A 22867-nucleotide genomic window follows, 5' to 3' on the forward strand; every position below is an offset into this window, starting at 1 on the left:
GGTTGCCAGATCTGCATAACAAAACCAACCCAGTGGCCTACCAAAACTATCCCAATGATCGCAGCCCAAATACCAAAACTCAAAATATGTCACTCCGATATCTAAAATACATACTTTACAGTCACTATATGGTTAACATAAACACACTTAACTTAAAGGAACAGTTCATCCAAAAATGAAAATTCTGTCATCATTTACTCGCCCTCAAGTTGTTCCAAATCTGTATAGATTTCTTTGTTCTAATGAACACAGAGAAATATATTTGGATGAATGCTTGTAACCAAAGCCACCATTGACAACCATAGTAGGACAAATTGCTCTATACATTTCTTTGTTCTGTTGAACACAAAAGAAGATATTTTGAAGAATGTAAGAAAAGCAAACTGTTCTGGGGCACTTTTGACACCATTGTCATTTTTTCCTACTATGGTAGTAAATGGTAGCCAAGAACTGTTTGTTTACAAGCATTCTTCAAAATATCTTCCTCTGTGTTCATCGGAACAAAGACATTTATAAAGATTTGGAACAACTCGAGGGTGAGTAAATGAAGATAGACATTTTTGGGGTGAACTGTCCCTTTAAACTTACAATAATAATGGCAGCTGATGAACAAAATCTATCCACCTCTACAATAAAAACAAACCATGGCAAGAGTTAAAAATAGCTCAATTATGTGTGAAAACCGAAGACCTGGCAACCCTGGTGCTCAGGAGACAAGGTGTGACGTAATGTACATACAAACATAGTTAACACAATCTTTAGCCAAAATGGCCAGTTTTAATTGTTCAAATTATCTTACTGATACTTTTGAAGTACAATAAAAACATTTTTGGTGTTCGACATGCATTAATTTACACATTTTGCTTGTTGCAATACATTTTAGGATTGCTCTAAATGCAAAAAATAGGTATCCCAGCAGGCAATATAGCTACAGTACAGTATAATGCCTACTTTTGAAAAACACCCACCATGTTGGAAGTACACCAAAGCTGTTTTTAAAATGCGACGGCAGTTCACTAATTCTTGGAACAGTGATTCTTATTAAACTCAGCACAACAAGACACAGAAAGTCATTTAAGTGTGCTCTGGGACTTATCAATGGAAAAGCACCATGGTGACATACTTCTCTGGCGCATGAGCTGTGCAGGAAAGAGGCTTGTCCCCAGAGTCAATCCATGCCTGGGTTGGCTGCACCGTGCACGGAATGAGGAAGACTGTGTACTCCCCAGAGTAGTCTTTCCTGGAGCACAACAAAAAGTCCGTCACATGATGTTCCATACACTTTTCTGATTTGCCCGCATTAGACTTCATTAAACTTATATACCTGCTGTAGGAGCTTGTGGCTCTCCAGAGCTGGTACGGGGAATCGAATGACTGTGCGCTCCATACCAGCTGCAGGTCAAACTCGATGCCTCCCAAGTGATCTGGGGCCATCAGATGAGACTTCTGTCCAGGGAGCGTGTGATGTTCAGGCACAAACTGGCCTAGAGGGAGATAAAAGTTTGAAAACATTCATTCAATCAGCAAAACTTGTAGTGTCCTTGCATGGAGAGTAAGGCTTCAGCATACAAAACTGCACTGCTAAACAAAAGGTTACCAATACAATCAAATAGGACACACCAAATAAATTAAAAGAATGTACCTCTGAACTTGGCATGGGTTTTGAACTCGATCACAAGGCGCCCATCATCCCGAATGAAGATGCGAATGATCTGTAATCTAGCCGACAGAACGCTGTCGGTCTGAATGCCTGCAGACAATCATAAGCATACGAACAGTATCAGAAACTAAATAAACACAGTCTATAGCAGTTGGGTGATGTCACGTGAACTTTGTCGATAAAGCCACGTAGGTACCTGTTCTCCATAGGACTGTGTCATAAAAGAACGAGAACTCCATCTCTGTGTGGTGCTCCAGGGAGGCCCATCCACGGGGAGCCGTGACATAGATGTAGGATACATAGAGCGGCACCTGCACTGTCAGGAACGACTGAGCCGAGTCTCTGACCTGCAAAAATGAATAGGTTGATGTATTGTACAGATGGAGGTAAATAACCACATCGAATGTAGAATAGTATTAATAATGTATTATAGTATAATATTTACCGTAGACACATTTTGTATGCATATTGAAATAAGATGCAAATTAAGTGGCAGGTGGATACAAACCTGAAAGTCAGCAGTGACCGATCCTCCACACACATCGATCAGCTCTGTCATGTCATAATAAGCATCAAATGTCCATATGCAGTTTTTCAGATTGAGATGCTTGTATAACTGGATGGTTTTGGGTTCTCGCACATTGGGGTTGAATTGGTACGGACGGTCGTACCCGGGACCGAGGGATATGCTGTCATATGACACATCATCCAGGAAGCCGGTTTCTGCGGGGAAATATGAGTCAGAAATGTACCGTGTGCTGTAACAGACACGCTAAAGAAAAATGTATTAAAAAAAGATTGAACAAATTTATGTTTGATATCGATGCCATATTTAAACATTGGGTTGTAGACTATCTTTGTAGAAAAAATTTTGTCGGGTGTTTCTTACCAGAGATACCATGCAGGTCTTTAAGTGTGACCAGGTTGGAACAGACATGTTGCTGTCTGTAAATGGACTCAGACAGGAGGAAATGTAGGTTGTGCAAAGGCATGGTGGACACTAAGGGAAGCATTCCATCCTGATGAGGGATTTGCACTGAGATATGGATCCTAAACACACCGAAAAAGAAAAACTTGCTTATTATTTCAAAAATAAAAGCTTGTTTTGGACATCCATGAACAATTTCCTTAACAAACTCATATGCATTGATGTTGCTTTACCCAAAGGCAATGACTTAGTAAGTCTCTTCTGACCTGTTTGGATGCTCTTTGTGTTTCACATCTAGGTATTTTAGAGTGGCAATAAAGGACTGAGCCTGGAAGCCACGAGCGGTTCCCGTGGTAACGGGGGTGTGGCAAATTGAGCCCTCAGTGCCGATGGTAACAATGTTGCTCCTCAGGGGAGTCCCCAAGTGCCCGGCTTTATCTCTGGCCTGCGCTACACAACGCACATGGAAACGTCTGCTAAAATAGATACTGTCCAGGACCTGGAGAGAAATAACATGTACGTAAGACCAGGAACAGCTACAGAGAAATGCTTTTAAATCACATTACATATTAAACAAATAGGTCGCCCAAAAATAAAAAATGATGTAATTTATCATGTCACCCACACAAAGGGAAGTGTTTTGGTCACTTTTTCTCACGCAATTACAACGAATGATTAAAAAAACAAAAAAGCATCATAAAGTATCTTAAAAACTAGCCCAATATGATTAATAATCTCAACTTTCTAAAGGCAAATTTTTATTTTGTGTTATAAGAAAGTCATACAACATTGGAACAACATGACTGGTGAATACAATTTCTGCATTAACATGCCTGCTATACATTTAACATTTAAAAAACCACATGGTTGTTATATGGTAAGGTTTATTTAATGGCTATATTAAAATGTACAGATAATAGACTGACCATATGATTGACTGTGGTGTAAGGTGTGTTATCCGTCACTGTCTCAAAAGGTGAACGGGCTCCATTGGTGTCTGTGGGTGTTGCAACCTCCCAGCTGAAGTGGATGGAGGTCCGGTTGATCCCTGCCTCCTCACAGCGTCCTGTCATGACTGAATATTTGGGGTAATGCGGGTCGCAAGGAGTCACACACACCAAAGGATATCCAGGAGATGGAGACTTCTTACTGCCCTCTTTAGTGACCTCCTGGACGTAGTCATAGTCTGACAGAGACACCACCTGTGAGGAAAACAAAGCGTCCATTATGTATCTATTTTAAGATTTAATAATAAACAAATGTATGGACTAAGGAAAAGCTTGATTCATTTTTTTACAAAACTTTAATATACCAAATCTAAATATCACATTATACTGTATGTCTCTTACAATAGGTGGAGCTGGAAGGATGAGACTTCCTGCCGCTTCCTGATCTAGGATGGTCACTGTTGCCATGGTGATCTCTCCAAGCACGGCTTCAACGGGGTCGTCCGGACCAAGGACCAGCGAGAAGGACTCGTGCCACTCTCTGTCCTCATTGGACAGGATCTCCACCTTAAAGAGGATGTGGTCCACACCTGTCATAAATGAGAGAGGAAATCAATAAAATAGAATTATAATGTATACTTTAAAAAATTAAAACTAAAAATAACTGAAGTGAGGCTGGTGACTTACCAGGGCTGAACTTGAGTACTCGACTCTTAGGGTTATAGTCCACACCAGACTGAGCAGATCCATCCCTCGTGCTGCATCGGATCTTGGAGGTGCGGTCAAGGTCTCCTTTACGAATGACCTTGATATTCAAAACTTCGATTCCATCTGGGCCAGGGGGCTCTCGAACTTGGTATGAGACTTGCTCAAACTCGATTGTAGGTGCTGAAAAGAAGGACATACACTTTAGACCGTTTTACATTTGCAATTGACAGATGTTTTCATTCAATTTGACTTGAAAATGCCTCCAAGCTACATTATGGACCCATGACCTTGTAATGTAGTTGTAAAAGCCATAATTTCATTCAACATTATTTTTAGAGGTTTTGTTTAAAACTACTCACCATCTTCATCATTTGTAATGGTCACAGTTACAATGTCGTTGACTCCAATCATGGCTCCAATCCAATGGTCACCTTGTGGGCTGCCAAGATGGACCTGGAATTCCTCTTCAGGTTCAAATACTGAGTCGTCTTGAATTAATACAGTACAATTCTTCACCTGTCAATCAGAAGTTAGAGGTTTAACATTTCATTAAAACACTCTTGTAAAGAAGCCCTACGAAAACAAGCATTCATTTAGTTGGGGCATTATGAGATGATATGTAATGTCGTCATGGGGAGAAATACTTTAGAAACAGTACCTTCTCTCCTTTTTTAAAAGTGATTCGCGAGTCATCTGCATTTCTCCTCTCTTCAAAGTCATCCATCACCATAGCGGACATTGTGCGTGTGAAACAGCGGACGGACGACTTGTAGCTAAGATCTCCTGTCCTAAAAATAGGAATGTGCAGAACGCCATCTTTCTCCTTCACTGTATACGCCAACTTCTCAAACTGCATGCTGGGTACTGTAAGCAGAAAGCATTTACTCTGTAAGTAACTCCATGTGATGTAATGCACGTTTGTTAAAGCACATGTTTGTTATATGACTGTAATTGACGGACTGTCTTGTGTGGTGTCCGTGATGTACACAGGGGCTTCATATGGTTCGGTAAGGACTGCTCCGTTGGGAGAACTGAGGAACACAATGAAGGACTCTTTCCCTTCAATCGTAGGGTTCTGGATGTCATCCATTATAGTTAAACTGCATGTCTAAAATGATAAAAAAGACAGTTGATTACATTGAAATGGGGCATGTAAACATCAGTATAAATATAACCATCTTATAATGTGCTGTTTGTGAGGAAAGACTGAAGTTTTATTACCTCCTCAGTTTTGCCCGGCTTAAATTCCACCTTTTTGGAACTGGGGATGTAGTCCACACCAGGCGTGGCAGAATCCTGATCCGCAGGACGCGTGGCACACCACACAGAGGTCACAGAGGAGAGGTCACTGCCCTGCCGCAAGACAGGGATTTCAATGGTGCCTGTGGGAAGATGTTTCAGATTATCAATATCGCATAGGTGGGTCATAACCTAATGCAGTTAGTTTATTTTAGCCATACAGATGAATTGACATGTTAGCACATGAAGAATAAATGAGCTAAGAGGTCAAACTTCTTCAAACTATGTACAGTATCATCATGTTGAAATACAATTAAAACATTTCTCACATGTCCTAGAATAAGGATCTGATCATGGATTTGATTAACCAAGTTGGTATAATGTGTAAGCATGTTTTTTTCTTCAAGTTTTAGTGCATTATAAATTACAAAAGCGACAAAACAAGTGATATGATTTCATTAGCAAATATAGAATAAATGAACACTTAATTTGTTTAAAAAAAAATGAAAAAAGTGTAATATTCTAGCCATTTAGCCCTGTGCAATCTTTTTGACTTCAAGCCCCTCCTTAATTTTCACTACCCCCCTCCTTATAATTCCTACCCAATAACATTTTCGGTAGCTTGGCATAACTATTATAGTTATGTAGTATATTCTTTGAAAAATAACCAAACACTATAAACACCTTTAGATTATGATTCTGTTGTCTTATTTTAAGTAATGTGAAGTCATCTTGAAAAGTCAACATCAAGTCATCTAGGAAGTTTGTTGAGGCCCCCTAGTGGGCCCCTGGTTGAAAAACACTGATTGTTGCAAATTGTACTAACCTGCATCTTCACTGAAGGTGAAAGACCCGTTGCCCAGGGAGACAGTGGAGGCATCATTCGGCCCATCTATGATGACTTTGGCCACTGTGACATCCCCCATGCGTGCGTTGTCCGAGGCGTCCGACAGCACCAGCTCAAACTCCTCTGAGAGCTCATATTCGCTGTCATCGATCAGCTTCACATCACAGGTGGACATGCTCACACCTGGGCCGAAGATGACCCGGTTGTCACTGCTCATCCCGCGGGTCTTATAGTCCGATCCAGACTCCAGAGCATGCAGGCTGCTGCCCTTGGCTGATTTGGGCACGGTGTAGCAGAGAGCTGAGACTGTGCTGCTGGTGTCACCTAGAGATACACATGATGATGATTACGATGAAAAGAATGATCGTGTCATATTTTAGGTAAAAAATGTAATACTACGTACAACAGTGTGTGTGTATGCAAACGTTATTGTTACACTGACCCTTTCTCTCAATAGGAGCGAAGATGAAGCCCTTGCTCTCATTGACGTGGTAGATCTTCTTATCAAACTGCAGTTTGGGTTCATCTTCTGTGTCATTGATATTAACTTTAGCTCGGGTCACCAAGCCCAGCAGGGCGTACACCGGCATGCTCAGCTCCACGTTAAAGCTCTCGATGTTCTCAAAGACCTGGTCGTCATTGATCACTATGGTGCACACCTTAGTGTCTTCTCTCTCATCAAACTGAACCTGTTCAACCAAAGAGCCTCTGAATATTCACACTTATAATCTTTTATTTTTAAATCAAAGAAATGATTAATATAGTAGAATAAACAATTAGATCCATACCTGTCCTGCATACTCAACATAGTCCTGTTGTCCAGGCCTAGAGCCCATGCCAGACGTGGATGTCGCAGTGCCCTGCTCAGTTCGGCACAGCACAATGGCATATTGGTTCAGATTGCCGGTTCTCTTCACCGTGACCGCCACAGTTCCAGCTTTTTCACTAACATTGTAACTGCAGACAGAAAGAACACACATTACCGGGAATGAGTTAATTGTGTTCCTGAAGTAAATGACTACGGTTTGAGAACAAAACTCGGGGGAGATGAACCTCTTGTGCTCGAAGCTGATCAATGACCACTGAATGTGGAACACGTTGTCACTGACGATGTTGGGCTTGCTGTCCTTCACGAGAAACTTGAAGTTGTCCATGGTCTCCTGAACACCGTTCTCATTCAGGACGTATCGGATAAGGCCAAGGTTTATGTCAGCTGTGAGACAGTAAATCTTGTACATTCAGTAACTATTGTTCTGTAGAGGTGACCCCCCGGAGACAGTTATTAAAATGAATATATATAACATTAGTCTGTGTCAAAAATACCTTGTGTGAAAGAAGTGATAGGTTTTCCAGGTTTGAGTTTACTCTCCAGGTAACCGTATTTGGGTTCTGTAGTGACATCATAAGTCAGCTGTCCATCATCTGTGTCCGGATCAACTGTGAGAAGCTCTTTCTTGGAGATCAGACTGGTGGCCTGTAATCCAAATATTATTTTTGACTGAAGTTGAAGGAAATAAACAGTACAAAATTGTAACACTTCTGCGTGCATTTAAGATCCAGCCAGTGGGTGGTGCAAGTGGACCATTGTTTATTGAGATGCCAACATCTCCGCTCTCTGAGTGATGGCAATCCAAGGCGTTGTCTAAATTTAAAAAGAATGACTGATCTACCTTATTGTCCATGTACTCCAGCCATTGCAGACCCAGGTTGGTGACGATTCGAGGAGTTCCATCATCAACAGGCAAAATGTCAATTTTAAACTTCTGTGGAGCAGCGGTTACAACCTGAAACAAAGAACAAATTTTCACACACACACACACATAATGTAAAACATTTAGGCTTCCGTGTTGCAAGCAATTGCATTCAAGGAACAACATTCACTTTTCTGTTTCATCCTCAGGTCTATGGTACAGTATCTTATTTAAATTCTAATGTTAAGTTGAGCTTTCTAAAGTGCTGAGTAATGCTGTTCCAGGTCTTTCTGATTAAATACTGTCACAGAACTGCTATTTTATCATTTTACAACAAGATGAGGTTCCCTATTTCCAATGTCCACCGGGAGACTATATACCTCCCAGAGCCACTGACAGTGAGCTGACACAGCTAAAAGAGTAAATGCGATTGCAGATTGATGGGGATATTATGATGAAGAGAGAGACATGGAAAGATGACATTTTGCGTAAATGCAGATGTTCATCAAATGGACTGGAGTTTTTAAGGTCATACACAGTGTTCAATGAAGAATGCACAAATGCACATTTTAAATAATAGTAACCATAGTTTTTTGGTTTTCTTTGTGTTAAAACTATAGTAACCTGAAATGTACAATAGCTTAACCATGGTATTTGTTGTAAAACTACAGTATGGTAACTATGAGTGTTACAAACAATACCTGTCATATTAAAAACCATCATTATCGATATTGGTTTAATACTACAAATATTAAATACTACTACAATTTAGCACCCATTGAAATTTTTGCCTTGGTTACAAACATTCCGCCTCCCTACCCTCGTATATTGGGTGTAATTCATTGGCCAAAAAAGAGAAAGCACAAAATAAACAAAATTGAGGATGAATTTGTCTAAAAACACGATTTATTTATCAGGGATGTCAAACGATTAATAGCGATTAATCGGATCCAAAATAAAAGTTTGTGTTTACATAACATATGTTTGTGTACTGTGCATAATAATTTCGTATTTATAAACACATACACATACATGTATATGTATTTATTTGTATTTACCAATCATTTAAATTCTATATAAATGTTGATTGATTTTTATATCATATATTTATTAAATATATGCATGTAAAGTACGTGTATGTTTTTATAAATACAAAATTAATATGCGCAGTACACAGACATATTATGTAAACAAACTTTTATTCTGAATGCGATTAATCGCTATTAATAATTTTACAACCCTATTTTTTATTTATAAAAAATCAATAGATATTGTGATAATATCGTTATCGTGAAGTAATTGTGTAGTGAAAATCGGATATCGTAACAACCCAAACAGTAACACAAATACACTTTTCCTGAGGGTTAAATTAGGATTTACGTGAGATCTACCAACCTCTTTTCCACCCTCTTCGACGATGAAAAACACGTTGGTCCCGTCGCCGACAGTGAATGTGAATCTGTCTCTAAGGGAGTTACTGCCATCATGGTTGTAACTGATGCGGTTCTGATAGATGTCGTCCATAGTGAAGGTGTTTGTCTGACGGTAATGTTGACCGTTGCTGGTGCGCTCGATGGTACCGTGACGAGGAGCCTGAACGATAGTGAATGTAATAGAGTCCTCCTAAAAAAGAGAGAAAGACATAGTCAAACATGTGGGAAATGAAACAAGCACACGTGGCTTCATTAGACAGATGTCAGCTGTTTGCACCAGTGAATGTGAGCGGAGAGCAAAACAGTTTGTTATAGCTCCAACTCCATTCCCGGGTTTCCAATTTTCCAATCCTTGCCCACTGATGAGCGTTCACCAAAGCAACAATTTTCCTAAGTAAAGCTCCAGATGTATGCACAATTTTCTAACAGTTGCAAAAGAGATGCTTTAATATGATATGATACAAAAATTGAGAACAGGTCACTTATGAGAAGACAGAATCTTTGGTTGCATTCATCTATTTGTTGAATTGTTGATAAGATAAATGTAACTGCATTATGAAAAGTGATAAGCTTATGATGGAGTGGCATCAAAACATAAACTTCCACTTCACACCCCACACATACCGCATTTTAAATTAGCAGGAACCAATTTCACATTACCCGCACAATCCTCTCTAATACAGAATATAACCGCAAGCACAATTTGTGTAAACCAAGCAGCCGGTCTATCACAATACTACCTCTGTGTCAGCATCTGTGGCCTTCAGCTCAAACTCAGTGATGGTCTTCCTCACTCCCTCCTGCACTCTCATCCCTGGCATCTGCAGCACGGGCAGAGAGTCGTCCACCGGCCGAATCGTGATGGAGAATGACTGTGACATCTGGAAGACACATAGATCATTGTCAACATGTACTCTTGAAATTTATATGATTAATAATTACATATCTAATATGTAGTGTCTAGTATACTGGACATTTGAAAGATAATACTATTACAAGTATTATAAGTAGGGCTATAGCACATTTTCTGTGTCTACCATATGTAAAATCAGGTTTATCACATCGATCAAAATACTAATAAAATAATAATAGTGATTATTAATGCATGTTTGATAATTAGTCATTTTTACATTATACTGTCATCATAGACTAGGCAGTAAAGTGGTACTACTACTTACTGCACATAATAAACATTAAATATTGATGTTCACATGCCATAACATCAAGTATAATAGTATATTATTTCCGACAGTATTTTTTTCCACATTATATATTCAAAACATTCTATGGCGTTTCAGAGATGTCAACAAAAACATGGAACATACTGTATGGGATCATATTATACTGTATAATAAATTGTATACAAACACCTAGTTGTTGGTCTGACAACATAAATTCAATCTAAATGAAAACATAATCTACATCTACAAATTGGTTTCGATTCAAGATCAAATCTAATTTCCTGCTAATTTGATCTCTGCAATTATCCAATCGTAGTTAATTGTAGCGATACAGAGAGACCATAAAGACAAGCAGTTTATAAAGTCAAAGAGAGAAACAATGCAATAACCAATCCCTCATAAATGTGCTTTTTATTAAAAATTGTATGGTAATTTGACTGAACGGGACTATAAAAACGAGTCCATACATTGGGCGGCACGATACAAATCCAGAGCATAATCGCAAACCATTTTAAATAAAAAAAATAGTAAAGGAGTAGAGTTTTCCCACTGAGGGTGTATCTCATTGTGGCCTTCTGGAATGCTCCAGAATGTGAATCTCTATTTACAGCCTCACTGGCCAGCTTGTGTTTGTTCAAGCACTTTCGGCTCTAATTAGTGTGTGTGGGGGCGTGTATGTGTTCGTAACGGAAAGAAAAGAGTTGCAGAAAGAAAGCGAAAAGAAAAAAGGAGAGGGAGGGATGAGTTTACGAAATGTATGTATTCTGTTTGTGTTTTTATTAGAGAGATCAGTGTTTTGTGGTAATTTAGTGCGATGAACTAAAACATTGTGCATTTATTAAAAGTTACTTCCTACCACTGCAGCAAAACATCTCTCCAAACCACAACGTGTACAGGACCGCACAGAATGAGTTATGAGGCTGTGACAAAAAGACGTTTTTTTGTGCTCCTGTAGCTCAATTAGCAAAGCAATGCAAAGGTCATGGGTTAGTTTCCCAGGGAACAGACAACTCATAAAATGTGCCTTGAATGCAGTGTTAGTCGCTTTGGATAGAAGCATCTACCAGATGCATAAATGTAATGTAAATGTAAAGGGCCCTTACATTCCTTCAGTGCAATGCGGCGCCAAGCACGACGCAAGTGTTTTTTGCTAGTTTAAGCCTGACGCAGTTATCATATTTTCACGTCCAGTGCCATGTTATTTAAATATCGAATGCATTTGCACCCATTTGTGCGCGCTGGTCTGAAAACGAGGTGTTCAGGCGCATTGTTGGCAAGTTGCTATTTAGAAGCAAATAAGCTGAAATAGACTGCGCTATTGACTGACTACAACCTGGTCTTAAAATTAGTCAATTTTAGTAAATAAACAAAACATGGAGGTACGAGGTTTTAGAAGGACAGCGGCGAAATAAACATTAATCTAATAAAATAAATTCCGCAAACTTATTCTAAAGTGGTACCACGTAATATTCGTATTTCCTCTTTTGAGGGCTTTAATCGGTTTTATTAATCAGCATATCATGCATTCAAATTTAGTTTTCATCCAAAGTTTGTGTGAAAAATAAAGAGCAGGTGTTTGTTGTCATGTTTGTGCATGTACCTCATTGGCTCCATCAGACACCGTGAAGGTGAAGTCATCAGAATGCATCTCTTCTTCACTGGTGTGGACATACTGAATGTTGCGAGAGGTGAGGTCAGCCTGGGTGAACGTGCTGATGCGTGTTCCTGTAACAGCATCAGACCGCAGTCAAACTCCCTGGTGACCGGCAGCCCCACATCCCCTACTGCGCTCCGTATCAAATTATCATGTAAACTCATTTGCCACCATTATAAATATCCACAGATCAACTGATATGGATGAATAAAACATGCACTAGAAATTCTATCGAGTGCAATATCATCGAGTCAAATGCGGTGGCTGATGCTGTTGGCCAGAAAGAGAGGAAAGTGAATACAGATTTTTTCCTCAGTCACTGTTCAGCATTTAGAGCCAAACAGAAATTACGTCAGTAATCTCGGTATTTGAATATTTTTGCAGGAATATATGAATGTTAAAACTACAAATTAGAATAGAGTACAAATTGCGAAGGATTGATGTAAAACAGACATATGTGAACTGTGTGAGATTTTTAACATTGGCTGTTTTGTACAAAGGGTACAAAAGAAGAAAGTACAAATGTGATATTTTTAGCCTTTGTGCACTTTTATGTGTTGGCTTTTTGCACTTTTTCATCAGAATACTGTAAATTATACAATATAAAAACACTAAGCCCGTTTCGTATTTATTTCACTGCTGCACATTATCCACAGGATTTCTCACTATGTGAATAAAAACAAATGCAAAGCACTTAAAATGTAAACTGCGAGTCTGTTCACCTTAAAATATTCATGCACAGCCACAATTCTGCAGTGTTATAATTTGCCAAGGCTGAAGTGAAACTTGTATGTGTGCGACATTAAAATTCATTTGTTTTTACACCAGATGCAAGTGAGCATGCCAGTAAACGGCAGCATGCCAAAATTTGAAAAATAATTTGCATTGTAGCACTAGATTCAGTCAAGCAGTGACTTTGTGATCCTCCTTATAAAAATATAACGCAGTACAAGTGCAACCGTACACTGTGACTATGTCGAATTTTAATGTTTTGTTATACTGTGGTCAGTTGTCATATGCCACCACTAGAGTGCTTAAATGTGGGCTAAAAAAATGAAGTTTTCCTTATCTTCCCAAATAAAACTAAGAGTGCTCTTTGTTATCTTCTGCTGAAGATGGCAAGCTTAAACAAACTATATATCTTCCCAGAAAACCGTACACAAGCACTGTTTCAAGTGTGGGCCACATTTATAAATGTACTGCTTTGCTGAATACCCCATAGAGCAGCAAGACTGCAGGCTATAAATACACATTATGATCTCCCATGGCTCTATAAAGTAAATCTATACAGATGCTGTATTATCTTTGTGGGCATTTGTTTTATGAGAACACGAGGTACGTGTATTTAGTATGTGACACATTTCTGAGTGAGTAAATACAGGTTATGTGTTCCACGGTACTCTTGCAAAAGCAAGTCTGTGTGAAATTTCCCCAGTGACCAGCAGCCCACCACTTTATATACTGCACTTTCTATCAAATAGTAATGTAAACTCATTTGCCAGCATTACAAATCCCCTACGGATCAACTGAAATGGCTTAATTCAAGTTGCATGGGCTGTATGGAGGGTGGGCGAGTGTATTTTTGTGCGTACCCGGCTTGCTGGAGTGTTCTAAATGTCCGAGCTGAGGCTGTTTGGTGATTCTGTAAACGAGTTCGTCAGGTTCACTGTCCTGATCGGTAGAGGAGAGCTGCAGTGTCGTGATCTTCTTCAGTGTGTTCTCATCCAAAACCAAACCTTTATTAACCACCACTGCGGGAGGAAGTCTGTCCTCTGAGAGAGAAAAAGAGACGGAGAAATTTTTGTTGGTACCGATATAAATGAAAACATCCCTTAAAAGACATGAGAGGTATAAAATTTGATCAAAAAAGTGATTCAAAAATGGATAAAACTGAAACTTTAAATGAAATACTGTGTACTTTGTTTAGATGTATTGCATAGTTTTAAATATATAACAAAGACACAGTAACTTCCCATATGACCACATATAACTAAATATTAATTATAATATTAATGAATGATTATCCAACCAAAAAACATTTTCATGACTGGCATTTACATGGTATTAGAAAACAATCAATCCCTGAAATAAAAAACCTTTGCAGTCAAGAAAAAGATTTTAGATTTAAAACAGCTTTCCCAAACATCTTTGCCCCACATTAGTTTCTCAGCTCACCCAGAACGCTAATGAAGAAAGACTGGTCAATAACTCTGTTTCCCTCAGGATCCTCCAGGTTGAACTTGAAAGAGAAACTACCGCCACCTTCTCCCTTTTCGTGAATGTATTCCACATAGCCTGACAGACGAGACGCGAAAACCACATGAGACAATGCAGCCCCGCTTACAAATTCACTACGGATGACTATTAATGAGAGAGAAGATCAACTGAGGGAAAACCTTTGTTGATGTCATCCTGGGTGAAGCTGTTGACAAGTCCTTTAACGGATATCTGAGCCTTGTTTTTGCCTGTGTTCAGCAGGAGAGAGCCCACGCTCGGGTCTTTAGTGAGGGCAAAGCGCAGCTTCAGGTCATCCGAGTCTATGTCTGTACCTTTCAGATGCTGCTCCGTGATCTTTGATGAGGAACCTGTTGAGACAGAAATTACACAGACATTGAAGTTATTTATTACCTTCAACTTAACTTGTCTAGATATGAATTTCAGTTATTCAGAGCAAGAGTTTAGGTCGATGTTTCGTAATGAATGTGTGCGCAAAAGCTTCTAAAGAAGGCATTTCTTGAACTCGACGAGTGAAGTTTAGCTGCACAGACCACACTAGCTGGTCTCCGTTACACATGCATAATTAATGCGCTAAGATTTTCAATCATAGTTCATTATAATCGCGTCATGATAGGCGACTGCCTATATCGCCTATGCCACGGGCCGGCCCTGATCATGTTTGATATACTACTACTAGACTACTGAAAATGAAATTAAGCTTTTCTTAATTATACATAAGCATTCTGCGTTATTGCATCCTTGTGTTCGCGCTCTACATCATCACCAACCGTCAAAAATCTGGTTTCAATATTCAAGACCACAAGGATAGAGAACGCACGAAAGTACCCTGATGTGTCCTTGATATCATGGATGCACTGAATGCAGACTTGCACCTGCAAAACCCAGTGCAGTGTGTCTATCCAAATTCGTTCTTCTAAGGTTGCCTGGCAAGACCGGTCTCCATGAGAACACAAGGCTGTTGTTTGCAATCTTGATCTTATGGCAACAGGTAGCCTGCCGTCTGAAACTATTATTTTGTGTTATACCACGGGGCTGTTGAATGCTTCAATCTGATTGGTTGACAAACGTTCCATGGGTATGCATTAACTTTCAGTTAAATGCACACCTATGAAGGTGTTCCAGGTCTGCTGACCGTATTACAGTTCTATATCACTTCGCCAAGTTTAAACAAGAGAAAGGTTATAGTGTAGCCTACAGGCCATCACCACACAGCACCCTGCTCTTGATCTGACGTTTATGATGTCAAACTTTACTGTTAATGAAACGTGCGCAGTTTCGTTTCAATAAACAAAGCATTTCAAAAACAAGAAATGCATATACTGAAATTGAATAAATAAAAGAACTAAATAGAAAAACAAAATGCATTAATAAACACTGATAGCCTACTGGTTTGTTTTCCTCTTCATGCTGCTTACGACTGATAACAAATATATTTTGATAGACCTACTCTTTCAAAAGTTTGCGTGATTTTTTTACTGCTGAAGATACAAACAATACGAGGAATAAATAATTTATTATCACTGGCTTTTCTGTCACATTACCGCAAACACGCAGGTGTGCGCACGATCTCTCGCTCTCTCTCTCACACACACACACACACCACGTGGCTCAAGCTTCCGAGTCCGTTCGCTCTAACGGAAATGAGATGCGCAAGAAAGTAGTCCTACCATCAACAGCATTTTAAAGACGATAACATGACAAACACTGAAATTAAACATTTGAATAATGTTCTGTGGTGTGCTAACCACGGTATAAGCGGAATAATGATTCCTTACTTATTTTAATGTTAAAATGTTGTAGTTGGGTGGGTGGCTTAGGTGTTATTGTGATTTTTTTAATATTTGTTGTGTTTTGTTTTCACTTATATTTATATATTTACATATACTTTTAACATATTGTTCAATTTGAATAATTTTGATCAATAAAAAGTCCTTATTTAATGTCATTTTGTGGCTCATTTTTAAAGTATCGGTTTAGGCACTGATGTCAATTTGGCACCAGTATCATAAAAAACCCAACCGATACCAAGCCCTAGTGAAAGCACACATTTAAAAAACATATATTGTTTTTACATAAAGTCAAATTTCATTGGAACAAATTTTCTGTGAACACTTATTCAGTGTGGGCCTGGTGTCTGTGCAATAGGTGTATTGACCTGCTGCTATCTGTAGTCCTCTGTTGAAAGTGACTCTAGGGCCTTCTTTCCTCCTAATGTCCATGCTGATCTCCAGACGGCCCGTCTCTGTGTAGATGCCGTCTGTCACTGAAAACTGAATCTCGTCTGTCCCAGAACTATGTCCGTCTGGAGTATAAACCAGCAGCTCATCTAGAACATCCTGGTAGGTGAATGTGGATCCCTGCTGAAGGATCTTGCCGTTCTCTAAAGGCTGGGAGTAGAACTGCCTTCTGCGTAACTTCCCTATGGAGACACAAAAACCCGAACCCAATTTAGTCAGCATCAGATTGTTCCAAATCTGTATACATTTCTTTGTCCTGCAAAACACAAAGGAAGATATTTGGAAGAATGTCAGTAACCAAACAGATCTCATCCCCCATTGACTACCATAGTATTTATTTTCCCTACTATGGCAATAAATGGGGGATGAGATCTGTTTGGCTACTGACATTCTTCCAAATATCTTCCTTTGTGTTCAGCAGAAAAAAAGAAATGTATACAGGTTTGGAACAACCTGAGGGTGAGTAAATGATTTTTTATTTTTGGGTGAACTATCCCTTTCAGCCTAACCTAATGCTAAAAGAAAGCAAAAGTAAGTTTGGTCATATTTACAGTATATAACCCACAAAAGTAAACCCCCACACATAAACAGAAATATGACAGAGAAGTAGACGTTAATGCTTCACATTCTTTCTCACTTTTTCATCGCTTATGCTCCTCCATCACACACTGCACAAACACATTCATAAAACAAACACACACGTCACTTGGCTTCCATTAAATGCGTACTTGACCTCTAATGGTGTAATTTTTGAAGAAACTGCAACGCCGTCATGCTATTTCAGCTCTGCCAGTTTCATTCCTCACATCCGACTCCTATAAAACTCCAGAGAGCTGCTACGAACACCTCGACATGCATCCATAAAAGTTTAACCAATGAAGCCCTGTGGGCCGTGGCCTTGCCACCGGCTCACTAGTCAAAGGCTGAGCCACAATGACAAACGCATCAATCAGCCATACAGGAGCCAGACGGAACGGTAATGTGGCATATAATGGATGTTTGCTGAAGGCTGGCCATGATTGAGCGACAGTCTGAAGGGAACTGGACTGGGGGGAGAAAGAGAGAGAGAGCTTACCATACACCGGCTTCTTGATGATGGTAAGGACGAGTTCATTCTCAGGTGTGTCGTGGTCCAGCACATTCAGAGAGGAGTTAGTGATGACCACACCTGAGTTCTCCTCCACTTGGATGCTGTTCACCGAGATGATAGGGACTCTGTCCTCCTTGGTTTGCTGTAATGTACATCCAATAACGTCTTACATTTATGAACTACAGTAAACAAAAACTTTACAATATAAAATCTGCAAATCTGTTTATATTGAGAACAGTTGTTTAGTTATTCAGAACTAGTTTAGTTATACAGAAAACACTCTTTGGTCCAATACCTGGATGTCTATAGTAACATCAAAAGCCTCTGTTTGGCTTGATCCATCACTTATGTAAAAGCTAAAGACGTCCTGGTGGATGTTGGGCTGGTGGATGTTTTGGACATAGAATATATGGTCCGAATTGAGATCTTCTAGAGTAAAGGGAACGTCAGGGCTGATGACACGAGATCCACCGATCGTTCCCACTGCTAGACACAATAAGTAAAATAAGTAATTGATTTTGGAACACAAACAACAACCAAATGACTGCCTTAAAAACACAAGAGAGCCTCAGAGTGTCAGTTGCCAGGGAAGAATTGGCTAATATAAATAAAAAGCTGCCAACTTCAGAGGAACACTACAAACCCAAAAAGATAGAACAGAGAGTGTTTAGAAGTAGATACATCAAAGTGAACATCAGACTTCATCTGCGCTTCAGATGAAAAACAACGTTTTGTACAACTGTAGTTTGGTGTTTATGTTTCAGCGTGATCTGCATCTCTCCCTTTCATCTTCACCACTCAAAGAGGTAGCCTGAACGAAGGCGACTGTTTCTGAATTTTGCACATCTGTAAATCTGTATTATTGCAAATGAGTGCTCTGCTCATGAATAAAACGAGCAAACCAAAATGACTTGGAAAGTTGACACTACAACTTGCTCAGCTCTCGTTTGTATGCACGGCAGGACACGACTCACCTGAATTTGTGTTCTCAATGAAGCCGTACTTAGGTGGAGTGATCAGCCACACCAGCAGATCCTTTCTGGGCGTGTCTGGGTCAGATGCAATAATGTGATTGGCTGAGATTTGGACTCTGCCTCCTTCCTGGACCTAAACACAGGAAACACCCATAGAGGTTATTGGGGAAAAATGCAGGTAGTAGATCCAGATCCACAGGAATGTTAGACAGGTGAAAGTGCTCACCTTAATACCGCTGCGGACGGTGACGACAGGTGGCTGCTTCTGAGCAGAGGTGATTGTGATGGTAAACATCTGATTCTCCAGACGATTGTTCTCTCCATCATACACAACAAAGTGGAAAATGTCAGTCACTGGCTGGTTCCCAGTTTCAAAGGACGTAACATACCTGTTTGAAAATCAGACACCATTTCCAACCTTTTAAAAAACCCATTAAAACATTTCCCATGTAACACAAATGTTGCATTTGCTTAAAAAGGACACCACCAGATTAGAAAAGCCAAATTTGGGCAAAATAACTTCATTGCCTGAGAGAATTGTTTCATATTTCTGTTATGGATTCTTATTGCATCCAAGCCAATCATGCTGTGTTTAAATTCAACTCTTCTCAGCGGGACTCCGCAGTTTAAAGCAATTAAAGAAGCTCAAGCTGTAATGCATTTTAAGCTTCCCCAAGCAGTCCAGTTCTCTAAACATTTTACAATGCTCATTTAAGGACTCTAATATTTACATAAACTAACTGAGCAATGGTCTACTTATACGTAATGTTAATGACTTGAGAAACGTATTAACAAAAATCGCATTATATATTCTGTCATGGTTCTGCTTCTTTTAGTTTTGGATTTCCTGGTCTTGTGGCAGAGCCATGACAAAGTCTTTGGTTCCCTTTCTGTCGGTCTCTCGACGTTGTGTCGAACCGACAGATGGGGTTCATCCCTGAGAACCAATTGCTTCCGACTACTTAGAAAAGGCCAATGAAAATTGGCGAATGAAATTTGCATGCCGGACCCCGGAAATTCGGGTATAAAAGGGAGACGGCGTGCTTCATTCATTCACCTTTTGTTCTTCGGAGCCTTCGCTTGTGAAGATCAACTCTCGCTGCTACTTAGCAACTCCAGATTGCCGGTTCTATGATGTGGTGCAGCGGACGGTCCCTTCCTGCGGCGACTTCCCCTGGGCGTCTCTGCGGTTCCAGAGGTGTTCGAGCTAGCAGACGGTGCCCACACCGTCTGCATTCTATAGGAGGGGGACGGACACGAGGTCTGCTTCCAGTACGCTGGGGCAGCCCTTGTGGATACGTCCTGCCCGCACTGCGGTTGACGATTCAGACGTTGCGTCACGTGTGGCTGTGTTCCCACGGGGCTCAGCCACCACCTCGTCTGCTTCCCGTTCCGTGACGGCAGGACTACGGCCCTGCCGCCCGCTACGGCGAGCAGCGAGGGTTATATGAGGATTACTGTGAGCGCTAAGCCGTCAGCCACTGGCTTGCGGACCGTTCGCACCTCGTCTTGCTCGTCTGACTGTTCCCCATGAGACGGTCCGCCGTCTTATTCCTCAATCACGTATCGGACACGGTACGTGATGATGAGATGTCTGTTTCAGCATCGGAGGGTGACTTACTGGCATCAGACTCCGACGATTCCTTGAAGCTCCCTCCCTCGGGGGGTCGAGATCAGGAAGAAGCAGACATCGAAATGTCAGCCATGCTTTCCCGGTCCGCTGGCGTTGGGTTGCAGTGCCCGCACTGCCTCTCCCAATGCTCGCTGCTGGATACATGGTACCTCGGGTTTGAGAGCAGCTCCATGCCGTACTCGTCCCAGTGCCGTGTTTCCCTGGAAGTGCATGAGGAACTTAGTACGACCTGGAACGCCCCCTTCGGCGCGTGCACGTCAACTAGTTCCATCACCCTTTCTTCCCTCGATGGTGGGGCAGCTAGAGGATACGCCGAGTCCCCCTGGGGCTCGACCTAGACTCCCTTCCAAAGCACGTAGGCTTTTCGGCATCCAGGATGTCGAGAGCTTACTCTGCTGTGGGCCAAGCTGTCCCTTCTCTCCACGCTATGGCCATCCTGCAGGCCAAGGCTTTCAGAGAGCTCCACGAGGGTAAGACCGACCCAGCGCTTATGCAGGAACTCTGTGCCGTCACTGACCTCGCTCTATGGGCGACCAACGTGACCGCGCGGGCCCTGGGTCGGGCGATGTCCACACATGTGGTCCAGGAGATACACCTCTGGCCAAACCCTGCACAGATGGGTTGCTAGAAAGTCCGCTTTCTTGACACACCCATCTCGCAAGGGGGGGCTGTTTGGTGATACTGCCGAGCCACAGTTCTCGACAGTAAAAGGAGCAGACTATCAAGCATATCCTCCCCCGCCATGACTTGGCCGCCCCCTGGCCGTCGAGATCCCGTGCACCCTCTGCTTCCCAGCAGCCCTGGTCCTCTTCGACACTCCGGTTCCGGTGCCCCCACTCGGTGGCCCCCCACCACCACCCCATCAGCAGCCGCGGCGCAAGCCGTAGCGGCCCTCATGGGAAGACCCGAGGGAGATCGAGAACACCTTTTGGGCCTGACCCCAGCCATTCCATTTCTGGTTGGTTGATCCGGGACGGTTCCTGCCCCGTCCCAACTACCCACTTCTAAAGGTTTTTCTCTCTCTCTCTGGGTGTTTATCACAGCCGCTCTCACCCTCTACACGACGGTGTTCGGCAACTCGACGTTGCGTCATGGCGAGGCACAACATCGAATGTACATTGCAGCCCTCAGCACTCTCAAATTGACGGTGCAGGGAGCTGCATCGCCAGGCAGGCGAACCAGCAGAGCCAGTCTTCAGAGACCTGCACTGCCAGCCATCGAACCACCCCCCGGGGTGCTCCCATACTATGGGGCGAGGTCGCCACCCTTCGTGCGATCGAGTCCGTCCACCTAGCCAAGATGTCCAAGGGGTTTTACAGCCCCTACTTCATCGTACTTCACCGCGGGGGGGGGGGTACAGGCGCTCCCCACTGGGGAGGAAGACCCAACCCCGTCTGTGTTGTGTCCAGTACGCTCGCTGCGCCTTTACTTAGACCGCACGCAGAGCCACAGGAGCTCTGAGCAGCTCTTTGTCTGTTTTGGAGATCAGCAGGGAGGGCTGTCTCAAACAGAGATTGGCGCACTGGATCATGGATGCCGTCTCTATGGTGTACCTGTTCTAAGATCGCCTACGCCCACTGGGTGAGAGCTCTCTCCACACGGAGTACAGCCTCCTCGTGGGCACTGGCTCGAGGCGCCTCTCTGGCAGACATCTGCAGAGCTGCGGGGTGGGGCTACACCCATCACCTTTGCGAGGTCCTACAGCCTCCGCGTAAAACCGGTATCGGCTCGAGTCTTGCAGGCATCAGGCAAGACTGGCGGCCGGTAGGGTGTACGCCTATGACAGTACCTTCCCCCTTTCTCCTAAGGGGGTCAGCGTACTAACTAGCCTCCCTTCTTCCCCCACTGGGTGAAGAACAGGCACTCCATCCATCACTAGCAAGCACCTCCTGTGGGCGGGCTGGGCAGAGCAGCCCTGCCCCTTAGGCCGGGTATCTCCAGAGTTATTCGCAATATAGCTCTAACCGGACCTAGTGCTACCAGACGTTGCAACCCCCCAGTAGGGCGGTTCCATCTGATGTATCCTCATGCTGGTTCCCACCTTGGTAACCCATGACCTCCCCAGGTGGACCTCCACCTCGCGGTTTACTCTTCAGCCGCACTTTCTTCCCATGAGTTCTCCCCTATCGGTGAGACCATGTTGGTATCTCTACTAGACTCCTCCCTGCGGTAGGTAGTGGTCTCTGTAGCGCATCCCCCACTTGAGGAAGTAGCGCTTACCCAGTGGCCTTACGGTTACGGGCGGCTTCTCGCTGTTAGAGAAACAAGGCCGCCGCCTGTGAGGCCGAAGGTATGGGCCTTCCCACCTTTCAAGAAAGCTCTGGGACCCCCTACCTACCCACTGGTAGGTTACAATTTTGCGGTAGCGCTCACGGCTGACACGCCCAGGCCAGTCACCGTCTCTTCG

At 42.1% G+C, this 22867-nt stretch overlaps 1 protein-coding gene across 1 annotated transcript in view; it reads right to left on the reverse strand.

Annotated features, from left to right (window-relative positions):
* fras1 (Fraser extracellular matrix complex subunit 1) overlaps nucleotides 1–22867 on the reverse strand; it is a 143210-nt gene that overhangs the window by 4250 nt on the left and 116093 nt on the right. Inside the window, exons 40-70 of the mRNA XM_057361919.1 lie at nucleotides 19054–19216; nucleotides 18828–18960; nucleotides 18149–18339; nucleotides 17839–17995; nucleotides 16682–16945; nucleotides 14685–14873; nucleotides 14464–14583; nucleotides 13881–14060; nucleotides 12235–12359; nucleotides 10194–10334; nucleotides 9416–9643; nucleotides 8000–8113; nucleotides 7653–7803; nucleotides 7383–7542; nucleotides 7118–7286; nucleotides 6772–7018; nucleotides 6309–6653; nucleotides 5465–5625; nucleotides 5204–5351; nucleotides 4902–5107; nucleotides 4603–4759; nucleotides 4223–4423; nucleotides 3938–4125; nucleotides 3515–3790; nucleotides 2855–3087; nucleotides 2550–2710; nucleotides 2169–2383; nucleotides 1857–2007; nucleotides 1643–1750; nucleotides 1325–1484; nucleotides 1124–1240 (exon numbers count right to left, since the gene is read on the reverse strand). Of these exons, the coding sequence (XP_057217902.1) occupies nucleotides 1124–1240; nucleotides 1325–1484; nucleotides 1643–1750; nucleotides 1857–2007; nucleotides 2169–2383; nucleotides 2550–2710; nucleotides 2855–3087; nucleotides 3515–3790; nucleotides 3938–4125; nucleotides 4223–4423; nucleotides 4603–4759; nucleotides 4902–5107; nucleotides 5204–5351; nucleotides 5465–5625; nucleotides 6309–6653; nucleotides 6772–7018; nucleotides 7118–7286; nucleotides 7383–7542; nucleotides 7653–7803; nucleotides 8000–8113; nucleotides 9416–9643; nucleotides 10194–10334; nucleotides 12235–12359; nucleotides 13881–14060; nucleotides 14464–14583; nucleotides 14685–14873; nucleotides 16682–16945; nucleotides 17839–17995; nucleotides 18149–18339; nucleotides 18828–18960; nucleotides 19054–19216 (5559 nt within the window). The remainder of the gene's footprint in view (nucleotides 1–1123; nucleotides 1241–1324; nucleotides 1485–1642; nucleotides 1751–1856; nucleotides 2008–2168; nucleotides 2384–2549; nucleotides 2711–2854; nucleotides 3088–3514; nucleotides 3791–3937; nucleotides 4126–4222; nucleotides 4424–4602; nucleotides 4760–4901; nucleotides 5108–5203; nucleotides 5352–5464; nucleotides 5626–6308; nucleotides 6654–6771; nucleotides 7019–7117; nucleotides 7287–7382; nucleotides 7543–7652; nucleotides 7804–7999; nucleotides 8114–9415; nucleotides 9644–10193; nucleotides 10335–12234; nucleotides 12360–13880; nucleotides 14061–14463; nucleotides 14584–14684; nucleotides 14874–16681; nucleotides 16946–17838; nucleotides 17996–18148; nucleotides 18340–18827; nucleotides 18961–19053; nucleotides 19217–22867) is intronic.

The sequence above is a fragment of the Triplophysa rosa genome, linkage group LG2 (genome assembly GCF_024868665.1).
Source record: "Triplophysa rosa linkage group LG2, Trosa_1v2, whole genome shotgun sequence".
Lineage (NCBI taxonomy): Eukaryota > Metazoa > Chordata > Actinopteri > Cypriniformes > Nemacheilidae > Triplophysa > Triplophysa rosa.